At 36.6% G+C, this 20,458-nt stretch overlaps 1 protein-coding gene across 1 annotated transcript in view; it reads right to left on the bottom strand.

Moving 5' to 3' along the window:
- Positions 1-19,741, bottom strand: part of LOC123561195 (protein disulfide-isomerase A5-like) — a 53,686-nt gene extending 33,945 nt beyond the window's left edge. The window contains exons 1-6 of the mRNA XM_053516565.1: positions 19,596-19,741; positions 12,050-12,170; positions 9,543-9,630; positions 5,124-5,189; positions 1,460-1,505; positions 548-640 (exon numbers count right to left, since the gene is read on the bottom strand). Of these exons, the coding sequence (XP_053372540.1) occupies positions 548-640; positions 1,460-1,505; positions 5,124-5,189; positions 9,543-9,630; positions 12,050-12,170; positions 19,596-19,640 (459 nt within the window). The 5' untranslated portion in view covers positions 19,641-19,741. The remainder of the gene's footprint in view (positions 1-547; positions 641-1,459; positions 1,506-5,123; positions 5,190-9,542; positions 9,631-12,049; positions 12,171-19,595) is intronic.
- Positions 19,742-20,458: the final 717 nt, after the last annotated feature.

The raw sequence follows: 20,458 nt of genomic DNA, 5'->3' as shown, positions 1-20,458 counted from the left end.
CTCACTGCTTGCTTAATACAAATTTGACCATTTATGGTAACCTACAGGTTTAACAAACATTTTTTTCATACTAATACTCGAGTTACCAAGCCTCACTCTAACTATAATTTTGTCTCCATTAAAATTTTGAAAAGTAATTTTCAAAGCATACTTTATTCATAACAAGAATTTCATAAAGGGCAAGTTTATAACTTTTAACTATTCTTTACCTGCTATACAGTAATAGTTAAACTGTTTTTATTGTTTGTGTTGGGTTTAACGCTGTTTTTCAACAGTATTTCAGTCATGTAACGGCGGGCAGTTAACCTAACCAGTGTTCCTGGATTCTGTACCAGTACAAACCTGTTCTCCGTAAGTAACTGCCAACTTCCCCACATGAATTATCAGAGATGGAGGACTAATGATTGCAGACACAATGTCGTTTATCGAATAGTCAAGGAGAACATACGCCCCGCCCGAGGATCGAACTCGCGACCCAACGATCCGTAGACCGAAGCTCTACCTACTGAGCTAAATACAGTAACAGAAATTCAATTATGCCACTTACCTGTTCACTTTCAATATGTACAACATCCTCAGATCCCACCTCTTCATCCCATGGTATATCTCCTGTAGGGTCCAACATGAAGTTTACCAATGACTGTAAACATAATGAAGTCTAGTATAACGCCTAGTTAGCAGTACAACTTCCATTTAGAGACCAACCAAGGGAAGGGCAAAAACTGCTCTCTTCAAACAACATAATTTGTTCTTTATTTACAGAAATGGAAACTGGAAATGTGGTCCATAAATGCAAGTGGTCTCTTCACAGACACTGTCTCTCAAGAAAGTTTATGTCTATTTTCTGAAAATCCATGGAAATCTTCAAGCACCCTACCTGGATTCTTTCATTTGGGACCTATATCTTAATTTCATCTAAATGAATATAGAGGTGTAGAATCCAAACTTTAATACCTGCTGGAAACACTGAGATACGGCAACACCAAACATTCAGACACTATCAGTGGCCTCTTACGATCATACAAAGGTAAAACAGTGGTTCCAATTCTTTTCATACACAAGTTGTCCCCGAACCACTTGGGAATATTTAAGGACACAGTCATGTCCTCGTTGAATAACCTAGGCAAGCATGTATTTAACTAGACTAGCCACTAGACTGAGAAGAATTTATCACAAAATTTCCAATTTTTGTCATTTTTCTTTTATTTCATGTAATAGTGACAAATGCCAGTCTATTTTATGGATTTTCTCAGCCAACTGGTTCTAATAAAATCATATTATGATATTAGACCTATATATTGGAAATAGACTGGCTATATTCACAACTTTAAAATAAATATTAAAAAAATATTTATCAGTCTAGGTGCTAGTCTAATATTTACCTATTCAAGCAAAATATCTTCAGGCTAAAAACTTAATTATATTCAGATGATCTTGATAAACTTGAAACACTTTTTACCTTTTTGACCATTTTTCTGTCATAGTTTTTATTGAAATCACCGTCCCTGAATAAAATTAACAAACCAATTAACAAACTATAATATAAAACAAGTTTTAATTGCATAATCAAGCAGTGTTTAAATCAACTACTGCAAAATTATTAATAATCATAGGTAACTAATTTTGTGGATTTTGTTGTTATTATATCCACAAAATCAAATCCAAAGTAACATATACAACACAATCTACCTTTACAATTTGAAATACATCAATTCTTATCACAAGGAAATCATTGTATTGTGTAAAACTACTAAATTTTATGTCCATGAAATTGACTGGTTTCACAGTTTTCTGTTGTTTTTTTTCACACAATTCCTAAAACTGTTTTTGAGAAAAGCGCATGTCTCCCACAACTGCCTAATCATCTAAATTGTAAGTCAGTCTTTATATACTGTTTACTCACTACAAAAATACCTTTGAAGAGTAAAAAGGCTCATTTTGGGTAATTCAAGGGCCACAATTCTGAAGAGCCTCATGCGATTTGGCTAGTTAATTAACTTGGCTGAGGAGTTATGGTCCAAAACATTAAATTAAAACTTTAAAACCAAATTTCGGTTCAAGTTTGGTGAAGATTGGATGAGAACTGTTCGACTTAGAGCGCATACAAAAGTAAAAAGGTCAATTTTCGGTAATGCAAGGGCCATAATTCCAAAATAGCCGATTTGGCTAATTAAAGAACTTGGCCGAGGACTTACTGAACAAGAGCTGTCGGAGGACAGCAACGCTCGACTATTCAACAGCCTTGTCAATTGAATGATTACAAGTCAAAAAGGGGCATAATTTTGTAAAAATGCAAAACAGGGTTATGGAACCTGCACAATGCTTATCAGCTCACGACAGTGGACATATGTGTGTAGTTTCAATCCATTCCTATTTGTGGGTACTGAGATACCAGCTTACATATAAGAATTTAACCAAAAAATCCTAAGTTGAAAAAGGGGCATTATATTGTAAAATGCAAAGTGGAGTTCTTGACCCTTTGCACTGCATATCATATCATGACAGTGAGCAAGTGTGTGAAGTTTCAATCCTTTCCCATTAGTGGATAATGAGATACCAGCTTACATACAAAAACTAAACCAAAAATTTTTATGTTGAAAAAGGGGCATAATTTTGTAAAAAAGCAAAATAGAGTTATGGGACTTGCTTAGTGCATGTCAGATCATGACAGTGAACAAGTGTGTGAAGTTTCAATCCATTCCCATTAGTGAGTACTGAGATACCAGCTTACATACAAAGTCTTAACAAAAAATTTCTAAGTCGAAAAAGGGGCATAATTTTGTAATAAAGCAAAAAAGAGTTATGGAACCTGTGCAATGTAAGTCAGTTTATCACAGTTAATAAGTGTGTGAAGTTTCAATCCATTCCCATTAGTGGTTACTGAGATACCAGCTTACATACAAAACCTTAACCAAAAATTTCTATGTCGAAAAAGGGGCATAATTTTGTAAAAAAGCAAAATAGAGTTATGGAACCTGTGCAATGTAAGTCAGTTTATCACAGTGAATAAGTGTGTGAAGTTTCAATCCATTCCCGCAAGTGATTGCTAAGATATCAGCTTACATACAAAAACTTAACCAAATCGGGACGCGGACGCATGGGCGAGTCCAATAGCTCTACTATTCTATGAATAGTCGAGCTAAAAACACATTTTGTTCAAGTTTTGTGAAGATTGGACCTAGAGCGAACATAAAGGGCCCTGAAAAGACCCCATTACTACTAATGATTAGTAGTATATGGATCCTTTTATGTCCCAAGACCTGAGCGTTTTATGGTAATTCAAGGACCATAATTCTGAAGTGCCTGGGCCGATTTGGCTGGTTATTGAACTTAGCCGAGGACTTATTGGCAAACACATTCTGTTCAAGTTTGGTAAAGATCAGATGAAAAATGCAGACAAGGTTTGTGACAGACACACAGACAGGAGTAAATCAATATGTCTCCCACACCACTAGGTGGTGGGAGACATAAGGAAACTTAGACAAAATCTCAGGTCAGGGACCAGTAGACAGGACCAATGGTCAGGGACCAGTAGACAGGACCACGGGTCAGGAACAAGTTAACAGGACCAACGGTCAGGACCAGTAGACAGGAGAAATGGTCAGGGACCAGTAGATAGGACCAACGGTCAGGGACCAGTAGACAGGACCATGGGTCAGGGACCAGTTGACAGGACCAACGGTCCGGGACCAGTAGACAGGACCACAGATCAGGGACCAGTTGACAGAACCAAAGGTCAAGGACCAGCAGACAGGAGCACCAGTCAGGTACCAGTAGACAGGACCATGGGTCTGGAACCAGTAGACAAGACCAACAGTCAGGTACCAGTAGACAGGACTAACGGTCAAGAATCAGTAGACAGGACCATGGGTCGGGAACCAGTAGACAAGACCAACAGTCAGGAACCAGTAGACAGGACCAACAGTCAGAAACCAGTAGACAGGACCAACAGTCAAGGACCAGTAGACAGGACCAACGGTCAGGAACCAGTAGACAGGACCAACAGTCAGGAACCAGTAGACAGGACCAACGGTCAGGAACCAGTAGACAGGACCAACGGTCAGGAACCAGTAGACAGGACCAACGGTCAGGAACCAGTAGACAGGACCAACATTCAGGGACCAGTAGACAGGACCATAGGTTGGGGACCAGTAGGCAGGACCACGGGTCGGGACCAGTTGACAGGACCATTGGTCAGGGACTGGTAGACAGAACCACCAGTCAGGGACCAGTAGATAGTACCACGGGTGGGGACTAGTAGACAGGACCACAGGTCGGGGACCAGTAGACAGGACCACGGGTAGGGACTAGTAGACAGGACCACAGGTCGGGGACCAGAAGACAGGACCACAGGTGGGGACTAGTAGACAGTACCATAGGTCGGGGACCAGTAGACAGGACCACAGGTCAGGGACCAATAGACAGTACCACGGGTGGGGACTAGTAGACAGGACCACAGGTCGGGGACCAGGAGACAGGACGGTACTGTCTACTGGTCCCTGACCTGTGGTCCTGTCTACTGGTCCCCGACCTGTGGTCCTGTCTACTAGTCCCCAACCGTAGTACTGTCTACTGGTCCCCGACCTGTGGTCCTGTCTACTGGTCCCCGACCTGTGGTCCTGTCTACTGGTCCCCGACCTGTGGTCCTGTCTACTAGTCCCCTCCCGTGGTACTGTCTACTGGTCCCTGACCTGTGGTCCTGTCCACTGGTCCCCGACCGTAGTACTGTCTACTGGTCCCCGACCTGTGGTCCTGTCTACTGGTCCCCGACCTGTGGTCCTGTCTCCTGTCGGGGACCAGTAGACAGGACCACGGGTAGGGACTAGTAGACAGGACCACAGGTCGGGGACCAGAAGACAGGACCACAGGTGGGGACTAGTAGATAGGACCACAGGTCGGGGACCAGTAGACAGTACCACGGGTGGGGACTAGTAGACAGGACCACAGGTCGGGGACCAGTAGACAGGACCACAGGTTGTGGACCAGTAGACAGGACCACAGGTCAGGGAACAGTAGACAGAAGCACATTATGCTAGGTAAAACAATGACCTGAGTGCCAAAATGTACTGTCATATCAATATAGTAATTTTTAGGTAGAAAATGTAAATGTCCACATATCTTACTTGTAATGCCTCAGCTCTAATGGTGACGGTGATACTTTCAGGTTCTTGCACAACTTTTTTGCCTCACTGAAATCAATATGAATCAATATGTATTGGCTGGTATCAGCTACATGTTTCTATTTTGACCTTTAATGTTAACTTTCGAGGGTATTTATTTATATAATTAGAAAGTAAATGTATACTAGTATATTAAATGTCAAAAATCACTGTTTTGATTCAAATCTGTTTTGAAGGAGACGGACATAAGAGCTAGTTTATTTTTCAACACAAGTATACATACTGTATCTCTCTTTCAAATGAGAAGTAAAAACAGGAAGACAAAAGTATCTTAAGTGTTCACAATTAACACTTGAATAAAAGTGAAGTGCTTTGTCTCTCATATTAATGTATGGTTTATGAGGACATCTTGGTTAGCTTTAGTTGGTAATTAATTTTCACCTCAGGTGATCCATTTGCTTTAACAATCTGACCAATATAATAAATTAAAGCTTCAGGCATTACTACAGAATAACCATTAGACTGATAATACAGAATTTGTCACAAAATTTCACATTTTCCTAATTTTCTTTTACTTTATGTAACAGTGACAAACATGCCAGTCTATCTAATAAATTAAGAAATAATTTTTTTAATGTTACTAGTGTAGCATTAATAAAATTCTAGATGAACAAGAGCCATGTTAGACATGGCCAATCCCCCCACCGGGCATATTATAATTGAAGGCTAAAGTTCCTGGCAAGTTAGTGTCTGAAAGTATTAATTTTGGGGAAAGCTTTGAAGAGCCATTTAGTTGTGGTCCGCATCAGGGGTTTCAAAGATGTGGAAGAAAGAATAAGTCAGTGGTGAGTTGGTTTACTGCTAAATTTTATTAATTTTCATGAACAGTATAGCTATGATGTTTTTCTATTTTTCTACTGTAAAAAGAAGGAATGGAAAGCTAACAGAGAACACGAGTGCCAGAATGTCACAATATATGCCCGTCACAGCAAATTTCTTTACTCTAGCACCTGTATTTGCAAATGGAATTTTAATTTTGTGGTTGTTTAGTAATCATTGTAAGTCTTTTGTTTTTCTAAGTCCACAAAAAAACTCCTTTCCAGGTAGAGATATCTTAAAATACACCTAAAATTAGAAAATAACATCCATGTTGTACCACAGAAAAGTGGTCTTGTTTTTTCCCTACAGTCAATTAAAAAACAATTACAATATAAGTTATTTATAGTAACAACTAAGGGAAGTTAAAAAAAAAAATTGTAAGTCCACACAAAAATCTTCACCAGGTAGAGATTGGTCAAAATACACCTCAAAATTGGATGTAGCATGCATGCTGTACTACAGAAAAGTGGTCTCGATTTTTCCCTACGACTAGTAATGAAAAAGTTACAATAAAAGCTATTTAAAGTAACAACAAAGGGAGGTAATTCTAAAGAAGGGAACTGCGCATGACACTTCGTCTCATGATGGTGTATAATAGTGCCAAGTTACATCAAAATCCCTCCATGCATGAAGAAGAAATGCTTCGGACAAAGTCATTCTTGTATCTGACCTTTGACCTCTAAGTGTGACCTTGACCTTAGACTTAGGGACCTGGATCTTGCGCATGACACTCTGTCTCGTGGTGGTGAACATTTGTGCCAAGTTATATCAAAATCCCTCTATGCATGAAGAAGAAATGCTCCGGACAAGGTTTTCCTTATTGTATCATTTAACATCTAAGTGTGACCTTGACCTTAGACCTAGGGACCTGGTTCTTGCGCATGACACTCCACCTTGTGGTGGTCAACATTTGTGCCAAGATATATCAAAATCCCTCCATGCATGAAAAAGATATGCTCTGGACAAATTTTTTAAGAAAATATGATAAAGGGGAATAACTCAAAAAATAGGCAAGATAGAGTTATTGTTCTTGCACACTGCACTTCCTCATAATGTGTTCTATCAGTGTATGAAGTTTGAAGAAAATCCCTCCAGTACTTTTGGAGTTGTGCTCCGGACAAATTTTTTTAAGAAAATAAGATAAAGGGGAATAACTCAAAAAATAGGCAAGGTAGAGTTATTGTTCTTGCACACTGCACTTCCTCCCAATGTGTTCTATCTGGACAAATTTTTTTAAGAAAATAAGATAAAGGGGAATAACTCAAAAAATAGGCAAGGTAGAGTTATTGTTCTTGCACACTGCACTTCCTCCCAATGTGTTCTATCAGTATATTAAGTTTGAAGAAAATCCCTCCAGTACTTTTGGAGTTATGCTCCGGACAAATTTTTTTTAAGAAAATAAGATAAAGGGGAATAACTCAAAAAATAGGCAAGGTAGAGTTATTGTTCTTGCACACTGCACTTCCTTCCACTGTGTTCCATCAGTGTATGAAGTTTGAAGGAAATCCCTCCAGTACTTTTGGAGTTATGCTCTGGACAAAGATCGTTGCGGAAGCTCGCACGGACGGACGGAGAGCATTTCTATTATCCCCCTCGCCTTTGGCGGGGGGATAATTAAGAGATCACTGTGATGAGGTCAACACAAAATAACCTGTTGTAAAGTTTACTTAACCAAAAAAAGGGGGCAGGAAGGCACTTATTTCTTTTATAATTTTTTCTACTTTTCATTTCAAGGGAAAGTGTCATAAAAAGTGAGTAAAGCTAAATCAAACTTCTAATGAATTTTATCAAAAGTTAATAAAATATCCCTAAAATTCACTTTTAACAGCAAAAAAAATCTTTTTTTATGATGAAAAAAAAAAACCAAAAAAAAACCAACAACATTAGGGTCAGGCCTCAATTTTATTGTTAGTCAGGTAACCGTCAACACATATTTTTGAGTTGCGCCCAATAATCAATATGTTATGCTAATATAACTTCCATACGAAGGATGCCTTCTTTTATTCTTTGATCCCAAATTCAAAGAGCCAGTAATTGCTTCGTCTCTGTAAATATTTGAACAGTAATACTCCTCCATACATAAATATCTAAATTTCTAAAACTTAATACATGTAGAAGGAAATTTATCACTTTCAATTCAAGAAGCTTTTGTACTGTATGAATGCATTTTCAGATAACAGAATTTAAAAATTTGAATCACAGTGTATGATCAAATCTATATTTTGTGGATGAATTTTACTGCTAAGTACTTAACTTTCACTATATGTTTTGGATACACAAGTCGTGATCTCATTTATCATCCATGTATGCTTAAGTTTACCTTTACATTTTGTATTTTATAACTGAAGTGATGTTACAGAACACCTCAATGTTGTTTAAATGTAACAGGCACTCTATTTTTCAAAGTTTCATATCAAGCAATATGGAAATAAAGTGTTTTTTTGTTTCCTGTTATCTCGGAAGACTCCAGATTTTTGGGCTACACACCTGCACCACAGAGTGCGTGTGTGCCAACATATATCGTACCATGACATACACTGTAACTCAACCTACCTATATAAAAGGTGAAAAGTCCACAAATCTCCCGTTTGAAAAATGCCACATCTTCTCCTGTTACATAATTTGTCCTATAGGACCAGAAAATATAACAACAAAGGGGCACTTAAGATTAGTGGTGTGGCGTTATACAATAAAAATACATTATGTATAGTCGTCCGCGGTATTCTCGCGTCATTGGTAATTTCGCGTTATTTCCGTTTTGCACGGAAGCGCCATCTTGACGTTATTTACAAACAACCTACTTTCATTTTCAGTTCAAATCTTAATCATTTTATCCAGAATGCATAGAATTTTGATGAGCTAGCTTTCAAAATAGTTGAAGTACTTAAATTTCTATCCAATTAAACCAAATCCTGTATTTTTCACTTGTTAACATCATTTTCGCCAATGTTTTGTTTATGTCGTCTGTTATAAATAGGCCTAATTCGGACAAACGATGATCCCACAATGCCCGGATTCCCTTTAATTCCCGCCTTGGTACCATAATTTCCGAAGCGGACTGGATTAAGTGGTCGCATACAAAGGTTCAGTGGTCAGGATTCTGAGAAGGGACAGCTCTTTCAGGTGTACACACTGTCAAAATGAGTAAATTGTTAAATACTGGGTGTGGAACATTTCGCATAATTTTACCAATATCATTATAATTAAACTGTTATTTTTACAAACAGACACAGAAGTCCTTAGTGTATCGGAAATAAACAAATATCGTGGTATGTAACCTAACAATAATTCTACAACTACAACAACAACATCTTTAACGCGAAAATACCAAGGACATAAAAAATCAAAATGGTAGAAAGTGTACATGTTGACACGTGATTGTCGGGAGTATTTTAATTATATTTTATGTCAAAACTTGTATGTTTTGATAGATAATGAATTATTTTAAATTATTTATTAAACAAAATAACTGTTATATTTTTATTTGCTTGTTTACTGTTTTTAAAGTCACTAGTACCGCGAGAATATAGGGGAACAGGCTACCTGCAATCTACATAGGAAACTGTCCCTTTCCCTTTAATCTCCTCTGCCACATCCTCCAGCAGCGCCATCTGTTTGGAGGCTGCATTGTCTAAAAATAAGACAAAGTAGTTATTAATGCATTTCATAAACTAAAGTTGACTCATTAAATTTTTAAACTTATTGACATGTAAGGCATCACTGTAAAGTACTAAACAAAAATGTTTTAAAAGGTGAAAAAATTCCAAGAAGTTTTTGAAAGGATGAATAAAATCAACATTCTACAACTTTTACAAAATATGTAAAACTGACTTTTCTAGTTTAGATATTTCCCCTCAACCATTAAGACAGGTGCATTTAGTCTAAAATCCTGCTCACAGATATTTTAACTCAACTGTAAACAGGTGCCTTTTTAGTCTAAAATTCTGCTCATAGATATTTTAACCCAACTCATAGTTATTTGGCAAAAAAAGTTCTACTGTTCTGGGCTAATGTTTCCTTGATCTTTGACCTACTGACCTCAAAATCAATAGGGGTCATATGCTGGTCACGATCAACCTCTCTATTAAGTTTTGTGATCCTAGGCCCAAGCGTTCTCAAGTTACCTTCCAGAAACCTGATTAACTGTTCTGGGTCACTGTGACCTTGACCTTTGACCTACTGATCTCAAAATCAATTGGGGTCATCTGCTGATCATAATCAACCGTCCTATCACCTTTCATGATCCTAGGACAAAGAGTTATTGAATTACCATCTGGAAACAGATTGGTCTACAGACCAACCGATACCTGCAAAATAATACAGCTCTCCTTCTGCGAAGGGGGGAAGAGGGGCATAAAAATTAGACATAGAAGTCAGGAGTCCTGATAATATGCACATAATTATCTGCTTCATGACGATGTTGATGGTGTATACAAAGTTTCATTTCAACTGGATGGAGACTGTAGAAGGAGTTGACTTGAGACTCATTTCAAAACATTATTTTTACACTTTACAATGACATTATGGAAATCTGTGTAATATGCTAAAAGCGACTTTCAAAAATTACAAGTTTTAATAAATGTTCAGCGGCTTTCAACTTTTTTTACAAACAAAGTTTCAAATACTACCATGAAATCATTTAATTTTAGTGGAATAAATTTTGTGGTTTTGCCGTATAGAGGTATCTCGATATGAATAGTGGATATCCACTTAGCAATATAAAATAATGAGAACTATGCTCATAAATTTCCTTTACATATTGTGAAATAATTAAGTATTTGTGTCGCACTAATTATGATCATAGATTTCTTTGTTTACTTGTTTGTTGAGATCAAATTTTGTGGATCGACTTAACCAAAAATTAACTCACATTATGTAATTTAGAAGGAAATTTTATAAACACTTATGAGTAGACTTCCGATCCTTGCATTATCTACCGATTGCAGTGTGTGACAATACGACAGTTTAACTGTAAACCGTTTCTACATGTAGTACTATACATTATTAAACATAATTATTAATAGTGACGTTAATTTTAATGTCTTTATTTATGACCATATCATATACAACTGGTCATCATAGCATTTTAAAATTTCAGTATAGAAAAACTGTGAAAATTTCATGGGCACAAAATTTCATGGTTTTGTCCTTAGTGTGTGTGTGTGTGGGGGGGGGGGGGGGGGGGGGGGGGGGGGGGGGGTGGTAACTAGCGTAATAACTAAGGGGCAATAACCTTAACATGAGTTTCTGACACCTATCCTCTCGTGACGACCATGTAGAGGAAAGTATCCCTAAAATTTGAGGAGACTGTCACATTATTGTCAGAAAAACCCAAGTGAAGACATACAATTGATTGTTATGCAATGTTTAGAGTTAAGAGTCTATAAAAATCTATTAATTTACAAGGGAATTGCTTCTACGTAAGGTTCCAGGACATGACCTGACCAAGGAACCATAAACAGTGACTGACGATCACAGAAGATAAGGGAAATAAAGTGGCTGCTGATATGACTTAATTCAAAGTGCAAAGGCATCATATGCCATACATAACTGATATCTGCGAAGAGTTTACTCAATTAAGCAAAAGAAAGAAGGTTGGCCATGGTCCTCAAATATAGATTACCTGATTTAGCAATGGCAAGATGGCTGGCCTAGGTCCAAAAATATTTATTTGCCTGATTTAGCAAAGGCCGTGTGAAGGTTGGCCTTAGTCCTCAAATATAGATTTACCTGATTTAGCAAATGCAAGAACGCTTGTCTTGGTCCTCAAATATAGATTTACAAATTATTTTAGAAAAGGCCATGTGAAGGTTGGCCTTTGTCCTCAAATATAGATTTGCCTGATTTAGCAAACACAAGGTTGGTCTTGGTCCTCAAATATAGATTTATCTGATATAGAAAAGGCCATGAGAAGGTTGGTCTTGGTCCTCAAATATAGATTACCTGATTTAGCAAAGGCAAGATGGCTGGTCTTGGTCCTGAAATATAGATTTACCTGATTTAGCAAAGGCCACAAGAAGGTTGGTCTTGGTCCTCAAATATAGATTTACCTGATTTAGCAAAGGCGACAAGAAGGTTGGTCTTTGTCCTCAAAGTTTTCTTGAATTCCTTCAAATCATCTATCTCAGAGATTAGAGACTTTCCCTTCTTTGCTCCCGTGGGAATAAAAAGCTGAAAATCAGAGAAATCAGAGAAATAAAAGAATCATGTGTTTGAAGTAAATTCCCTTTGAAGTCATGAGATGTCTTTTGGTAGGGTAAATGGTACATTAATATCAAAATCTAGGCAGCTGGGTTGAAATACAGAACAAACTTACTTGCTCCAATGAATCAAACATTAATATTCATGTAGAACTTCAAATCAGTTGAACATACTCGTAAGTTTATAACAAGGCAGTCTAAAAGACAGCTAAATCCCCCACCACTGCTATGGATAGTGAAAGGGTAAACCTTTGACCTTAAGCAGTGACCCTGACCTTGAACTGACTTGCCTGACTCATGAATTCTGCACGTCTTGATGAGGTGATCATTTGACCCAAGTTTGATGAAAATCCTTCAAGGAGTTTAGGAGATACAGAGCTCAAAACTTTTACCTTGAGTTGTAACCTTGACCTTGAGTTAACATGGCTGACTCATGAGTTCTTGATGAGGTGATCATCTGACCCAAGTTTGATGAAAATCTTTCAAGGGGTTTAGGAGATACAGAGTGGACACAAAATGGAAGGCTCAAACATTTGATCCTAATATTTGTGACCTTGACCTTGAGCCGTCATGGCTGACTCATAAGTTTTGCATATTGTTTTGATAAGGTGATCATTTGACCCAAGTTTTATAAAATTCTTCAAGGGGTTTAGGGGATATAGAGCACACACAAAATGAAAGGCTCAAACCTTTGACCCTCAGTTGTGACCTTGACCTTGAACTGACTTGGCTGACTCATGAATTCTGCACATCGTCTTGATGAGGTGATCATTTGACCAAAGTTTCATGAAAATCCTTCAAGTGGTTTAGGAGATATGGAGCGGACACAAAAGTGTTACGGAAGGATGGACGGAGACCATTCTTATAACCCCCCATCATGTGTGGCGGGGGATTTAAAAGAACACTTAAATCTTCGGAAATATGTGTAAACAGGTGCAAGGAGAAGTCAACTCTGACACCGGTTTCAATACATAGATGACTGCCAATGACACTAAAATTATAGAAACAAAACACAAAATATTCATTCAAAATCATTAAAAAAATATCAGCGAGGCAATTTTATGATTTAATGTCAACATGACTATATTATCAGAGATATAATCATTACAAATACATTGTGCATGTACCAAAAAACTTTCCTAACAGATTTCATTGGGGATTTCCTAACAGAAATACAGAATAAGTCTGGACATGATGGGACAGTGACAGTCAAAAGTTAGGAACTGGCAATTTGTACAGCACCACACGAACAGTGAAATAGCCTGCAGGTAGCTCTTCCTATGGCATTTTGTACCACAATGTACTGAGTCATTCAACTGATATATTTTCAACCAATTTTTTTATGATTTATACGGCCACATTTATATTACACATGTTAAATTACGACAAAGAAACTGGCAAGTATTAATTGTCAATTTGAAAATGATGAGAAATAATTTGTTTTTCAGCTTGCTTCGTTCTCACATTTGTATAAAATGATGCATTCTGGAATTTAAAAAAACCAACATATTAAACAAGAGCTGTCAGTTGACAGTGCACACAGCTATTCTCAGTGCTTGATAGTATAGTATAAGCTATGAGTAAAACTTTAACATTACAATAAGCATATTCTAAGTCGAAAAGGGGCTATAATTCAGTCAAAATGCTTGATAGAGTTGCTTTTTCCTTTTTACAGAATGGGGTCATGATGGTAAACAAGTATGCAAAATATCAAAGCAATATCGCAATGGACTTTGAAAATATTTGGGGTGGTACGCAAACTTTAACATTACAATAAGCATATTCTAAGTCAAAAAGGGGCCATAATTCAGTCAAACTGTTTGATAGAGTTGCCTCCTCCTTTTTACAGACTGGGGTCATGATGGTAAACAAGTATGCAAAATATCAAAGCAATATCACAATGGACTTCGAAAATATTTGGGGCGGTACTCAAATTTTTAACATTTGTGTGATGCTCACACCGATGCGAGTAGGATAACTCCCCTATTCTTCGAATAGTCGAGCTAAAAAGCAGAGCACATTTATAACATGTCTGTATTATCAGGATTATCATATCTATCTGTATCTTATTTCATTATTCATACAGGAGAACCATACCAGTATTCATAATTATTAACATTTCACATTTGTACAAAATGATACATTCTGCCAAAAAGAAATTAAAAAAAAACAAAACAAAACAAAAAAAAACATAAGAAAGAAAAAATGCAGAGCATTTTGTATTATTGTATCTATTCTTATCTTAAGTATTATCTTACTTCATTATTAATAGCCTTTTCCTAGTAATCAGTCAGTCAAATATAGTTCAGTTGAACGACTTCAGTACCTTTACCTTTACGTTATAAAAGCTGTAGGGGTGTAACTTTAAACTAGTCTCACGATACAATACACATCGGGATACAGATGCAATGATATGGTACTTATCGCGATACACAATACGTATCATAAGTAAGCATTCATGTGACAAAATGAAAACAAGGAGCTGCGTTTAATAAACGTTTGATGCCCCCAGTGCCATCCTTGTCGATACAAAGCAACCTAAGTCCAAAACGAGGTCAAGTTCAAGGTCAAACTGAGGTCAGGTGATGTCTGAAGATGAGGAATGGTCACAGATTACATCTGTATTAGTATGAAGTCATTCTAGTTAGGGGTATTGATGCTAGACAAAACAGTCCCATTTGGTTAACCTAGTACGGATGGACAAATGGATAGGACAATCACTATATGCCTCCCGCATCAGTAGATGCCGGAGGCATAAAAATCAATGTTTCTACACTTGATAAATACTTGGAAATTTTGCTTTAAAGTTAAAAAACTGTTCTAAATAGTACATTTGTTTAGTTACTATCTTTAATACTAATTTTATGGAAGTTTTCATTCAAAGATTCTACTTTTTGCTGTATACTTTTTGTATCGTGAAACAGGCCTGTGATACGATATGTGTATACAATGAATTTCTATATACCGCGTTACACCCTTATAAAACTGCCATACCAATAGCCACTGGCTGGCTTTTTCACTATTCGTATGGGAGAGCTGTAAGAATAGTTTGGGAAGCTAATCATATGGGACTTTACGAACAGTCACTTCCCAAAAGTTATCACACAGTCTCAAAACTAGTTCTGGCTACCATAACTGAACTGACGCCGTTTTTATTTTCTGATGGTCGCATCCATTAAGTTATGGCAAAACCCCATTTGGTTAACTAACCAATATCAAACTACAACATCTCCCACAGTCTCTCGTGAGAAACTGATGATGTCATGCAACAGTTCTGAGCACATGGTTATTTTTGAAAATCAATAGTGTTATTTCTAGAGCGACGCAGGGGGGCGCCCCGCCCTGCCCTTTTTTACTGTCGCCACGCTGCCCTTAAAATGTGCCCTCTTGCCTTTTATCTTCTGTTAAATTCCGCCAATTTCCCTGTTGACATGCCTCAACGATTTTTTGATCAGCAAATTACGTCACAGCGAGTGCACACAGGTAATAAGAATCGATTAAGTGTTAAAACTAGCTGATAAAGAGTATGGATCCTGTGTGATGTCAAAAAGGCTTTCATAAGCGGCCAGCTGATTACCGAGCAGTGAAAAGTGTCCTAGATTTTTTTGTGCAAAATTTAAATTAGACCATTGTTTAGTATAATAACAAGTATTATTAGTATATATCAATGCAGTTTGATTCTACTGTAATTTCAACTAGAAAATACACAAATTTATCGAAAGTAGAAGAAAGGAGGCAGTAAACAGTTTTCAGCTGTTAGTGTCGAATTGGCCAGGGTCAAATTTACAAATAAGAGGCAATTTACGGAATGAAGTGCATATCTGAACTTCTGAATAATAATAATTGCTAGAATTGAAGTTTCAGCGGCTAGAATTGAGTTTCACTTAATTTAAAGAAAATCAGCTGAGTAGCCTTCATCTTGATAGTATAATGTAATGACTTGCGGTAGCGTATACATGTACATGCTTCTTCTGAACTAGCTTAAAGTGGGGTTGTCATTTTAGCAGGGGCCTCAGGAAAACTGGAATAGTGAAACAACGGTAAGGATGGCACATTATTTGAGCTTATTTTCAGATTTTACAGTGTTACTGGAGTATGGAACAGTGTAGCAGTTGGGGCTATCATTTGCAGGGAATTTTCTGCAGCAATTTAAAAATTGGCAAATTTAGCTTTTTTCGCCGTCAGTTTCCACGACCGAGAGAGCACAAAATTCAGGTCTTGTAAACAGAAAACTAGATATTAGAGATGTATTGCAGATGGTTTGTAACGATAGACATACAGTGATGTTAATGTTGCAATATCTTTATTTCAGGTGTGTGGTTACAGACTTTTGTGTGAGGTTTTGAAAGTTAGGTAGGTGACTCTAGGCCGAGAAGCTCAGAAAACTGTTTACTGCCTCCAAAGTTTACATTGTCCGTTCACGAGTCTTATTACTCCCGATGTTGTATGCAATTTTTCCATATTTCCTTCAAAAAAGCTGACTGTCGGTTTATTTTTTATGATGAGAAACATCAAAATTTGAGGAACTATCTTTGGTTTACCCTCATGGGTCATATAAACTGGCTGATTTGGACCAAATATTTTGAAAAGAAATAGAAAATTGCCACATATTTTGGCTGATTTGGAACTTTGATTTACGAGTCAATAAGGCCCATTTATTTTGGATGATTCAGTTATATTAAAAAAATAAAGTTGATAATAAGGATTTAACTTGAAGTAAGGACGTTTATATTATAAAATATACACCGTACAAGCAGGTAAGAAGTTTTGACAAGCTAAAATACATCAGTTATGCATCTGAATAAGCATTTTAATTATTCAGTACATCAGAAATTAAACTTAATACTCATAAATGTTATTTTTACACATGATATTAGTGTCAGGAATAAGCTGAATAAGCCAAGTAAATTTGGGCCGAATCAGCCTGTATTCAAACTGAGTAAAAGCTACTTTCAGACAACATTCCGAAAGTGTACCAGTATATGGATAGTATATTTTGGATTATGCTTTTCTGTAAATGAAATATTGACGAAAGACCTGATCAATACAACATGGCTTTTAATAATTATTAGTTTACAATGTGACCTGAAACAGGCCTTTTACTATGTTGTTCACAACATGATCTTGGTTTCAAGATTAAGCTTATATTAAGGCCCTCCACTAATTGACATTCTTGGTGATATTTTTTAAGAAAAAGGCTTGAATGGTTTAACCTAAACTTTAAAGAAAGTAAAAAGCCTTTGTAAACTTTGTTACTGGTTTTGGGAAGATTTACCACTTTATTCTGTGACATTTCTTTTAAGTGTGCAATAAAGATACATGGAATACATATTAACTATAGACATCTAGAAATACAACTACTGCTATGGTAATTTCACGTCTAAAAGAGCACCCTGCCTCTTTCGGACAGCACCCTGCCCCTCTTAGGCAGCACTTGCCCTTTTTGAACTCTAAAAATAACTCTAATCAATATCAATATTTTACCCATTCATGAATTTAATCATAAACATAACCATTTTAGATAAAATTCATGAAAACCTACCTTAGGAGGTTTAAGTTCTCAGAAAAGGTCAATGAATAATGATTCTATGTCGCCCATTGGTTTTCAAAATGAAGAGTACCCTAATCAGGTGACAGCTGCAATATGGTGGACAAAATATTGCAGACAGGGGTACCAATTTGAAACTTGTGTGTATTTATAACTTGTGTTCATATTATGTTACATAGATTATTTTATGCCAGCTAGATCAAAAGAAAAATGGATAAGAAATATCTTAAAGGAAAAGCTAAAGGCAGTGGCTAGAGAACCGAAATCAGTTCCCTGGACAGCGAACTTATTTGTCCGGAACCGGTTCTCTAACCAAAATATTGTGCACAGGCTAGGGAACCGAAATTTTATTTCTATGCATTAAGCTGTCGAAATTCACTTTGTTTCTTTTTGGTAAGTATTTTCTCAATTAATCATACCATTTCAGCAAGACATGCCCTTTCATTTATCTGTGTTTACCATGTCTCCAGAAGTGTACTCGCAACATACTGTCCCCCCTATTGAAATGATACAATAACTTAGTACAAATTAATGCGGAAATGCTTTCTTTATCTTAGATCAATTTAACAAATTTATTTGGCATTCCTCGGTTATTTATGTTCTGAAAGAAAATGTAACAAATCGGATGAGTGTTGTTATTCTGTAAACCATTTAGATCCAAGTTTAAGGTGAATTCTGATGAAGTGTTATTTGTTATTTCATTTTCAACAAAATTTGAAATCTGTATTTTTTATAAGCATCAGAGCGCCAGTCACCCATTAGCTGAATAAGATCTGATGGTAACAAATCGGATGAGTGTGGTTATTCTGTAAACCATTTAGATCCAAGTTTAACAGTTTTAAGGTGAATTCTGATGAAGTGTTATTTGTTATTTCATTTTCAACAAAATTTGAAATGTAAATGACCATTAATCTCTAGAAAAATGGACGTCCGTACCCCTAGAAAAACCCTAACAGGCTTGTCTAGAGGTACGAATCCATACCTCTAGAATCAGATTCTAGAGGTACGGATCCTACCCCTAGACACTTCCATTATCTGATTATTATAAGACTCATGGTAATATAGCTGGACTAGCTGTTTGTACACTTGCACTGGACACCTTAACGCACCCCTTAAACAGTTTCATGTATTCTGCGTGGTATCAGTACTTTTCGCGGCAATTTTCGCTATCAACATGGAAGCAGAAGTTCAGAAAATTACAAGTGCAATAAGGACGGATTACACCAAACCGGAAGTGACTACTCAGTGTTACATGTGAAGTAGTCCAAAATGTAGTTCCATGCTATGGATGAAATCTGGTATAATGAGTGACATGAGGAGGTGACAGTTAAATTTTTGGCTTATGTTTATTGCTTATAGTATTGAGAATAGATCTAGACCATTTTCATTGTAAATTTTTTGGAATAAGTTTTATTCTTTGCGAAAAATGTCTACCTACGCGTAACTGCTAAACGGCTGTTTTCATGGGGGCATTTTTAGAGGGTGATGTTTCTCAGAACAGATTATTTTTCTTATATTCAACATAACATGTCAATATTTTTCTATTTTTGATAAGAAGACATGTTATACTAAATGACCATATATGGTTTTCATATCATTGAAATGCTCTAAAGTGCTGAAAATGAGGTCTGAATGTTTTGTTATTAATATGAAATAAATAAGGACTTGAATTGGTAGAGTGTAACCATAATCTGTCTTTACTGACCATACCCCACCCACATCCGAAACGATAAATATATCAGCATTTCCTCATCACGACGAAAGCAATAACTTTCTAAATGTTTCACAGAAAAAGAGGGCAATTATTAAAGTAAATGCAAACGAATCGTAGTCAATGACAAAACTTACTAGCACTAAAATAGGCACAAAAATTAATGCCGACAGCCGGTGCATCCTGAAATTCTGCCACGTACATGTAAACTGGTAAGTACAATAATAATACTTTCACTTCTGTTTAAACGAAAAACATAATTACTTCCCTTACATCCCTCTCTCTGATAATAGAATATTTGTGTAGAGTGTTCAAATAACTTTAATGGAACTAAAAGTATTATGATGTCTTAAAGACGATGTGTGTGTACATGTATTATGTATTTATTGTGATTGAAATCTATTTTAGAACAGTATATGAACCAAGTGATGTATATTATTCTAATTTCCCTGATCAGCTCAAAATGGCACAGGTCACCCCAATATATAAAAAAGATGATCCCTTTCAGAAGAAAAATTATAGACCTGTTAGCATACTTCCAACTCTATCTAAAATTTTTGAACAGTCAATTAGTTTACAACTAAATACCCATTTTGAAAAAGTATTTCATAAATTTCTATCAGCCTTTAGAGCTAAATATGGATGTCAAACAACCCTTTTACGTCTGATTGAGGACTGGAAGAGTGCCCTGGACAGGCATGAGTATGTAGCTACTATACTCATGGACCTGTCCAAGGCATTCGACTGCCTCCCTCATGATTTAATTGTTTTAAAACTTAAAGCTTATGGTTTAACTGAACAGTCAGCAAATCTTATGCTGGATTACCTATCCAACCGAAAACAACAAGTTAGGCCAGAGTTTTTTTTATTTTTCGTTTTACGGGAGCGCCGGTCCTAAAAATTGCAAAAGTGGAATAAAATTAGAATTCATTTTCCCGAGTTTTATTTTATTTTTTCCGCCGGTCGGTTGTTTACAGCCCCAAAGAAAATAAAATTAGTG

This window comes from Mercenaria mercenaria, chromosome 10, assembly GCF_021730395.1.
Source record: "Mercenaria mercenaria strain notata chromosome 10, MADL_Memer_1, whole genome shotgun sequence".
Lineage (NCBI taxonomy): Eukaryota > Metazoa > Mollusca > Bivalvia > Venerida > Veneridae > Mercenaria > Mercenaria mercenaria.
This window is presented reverse-complemented; position numbering and strand designations above follow the sequence as displayed.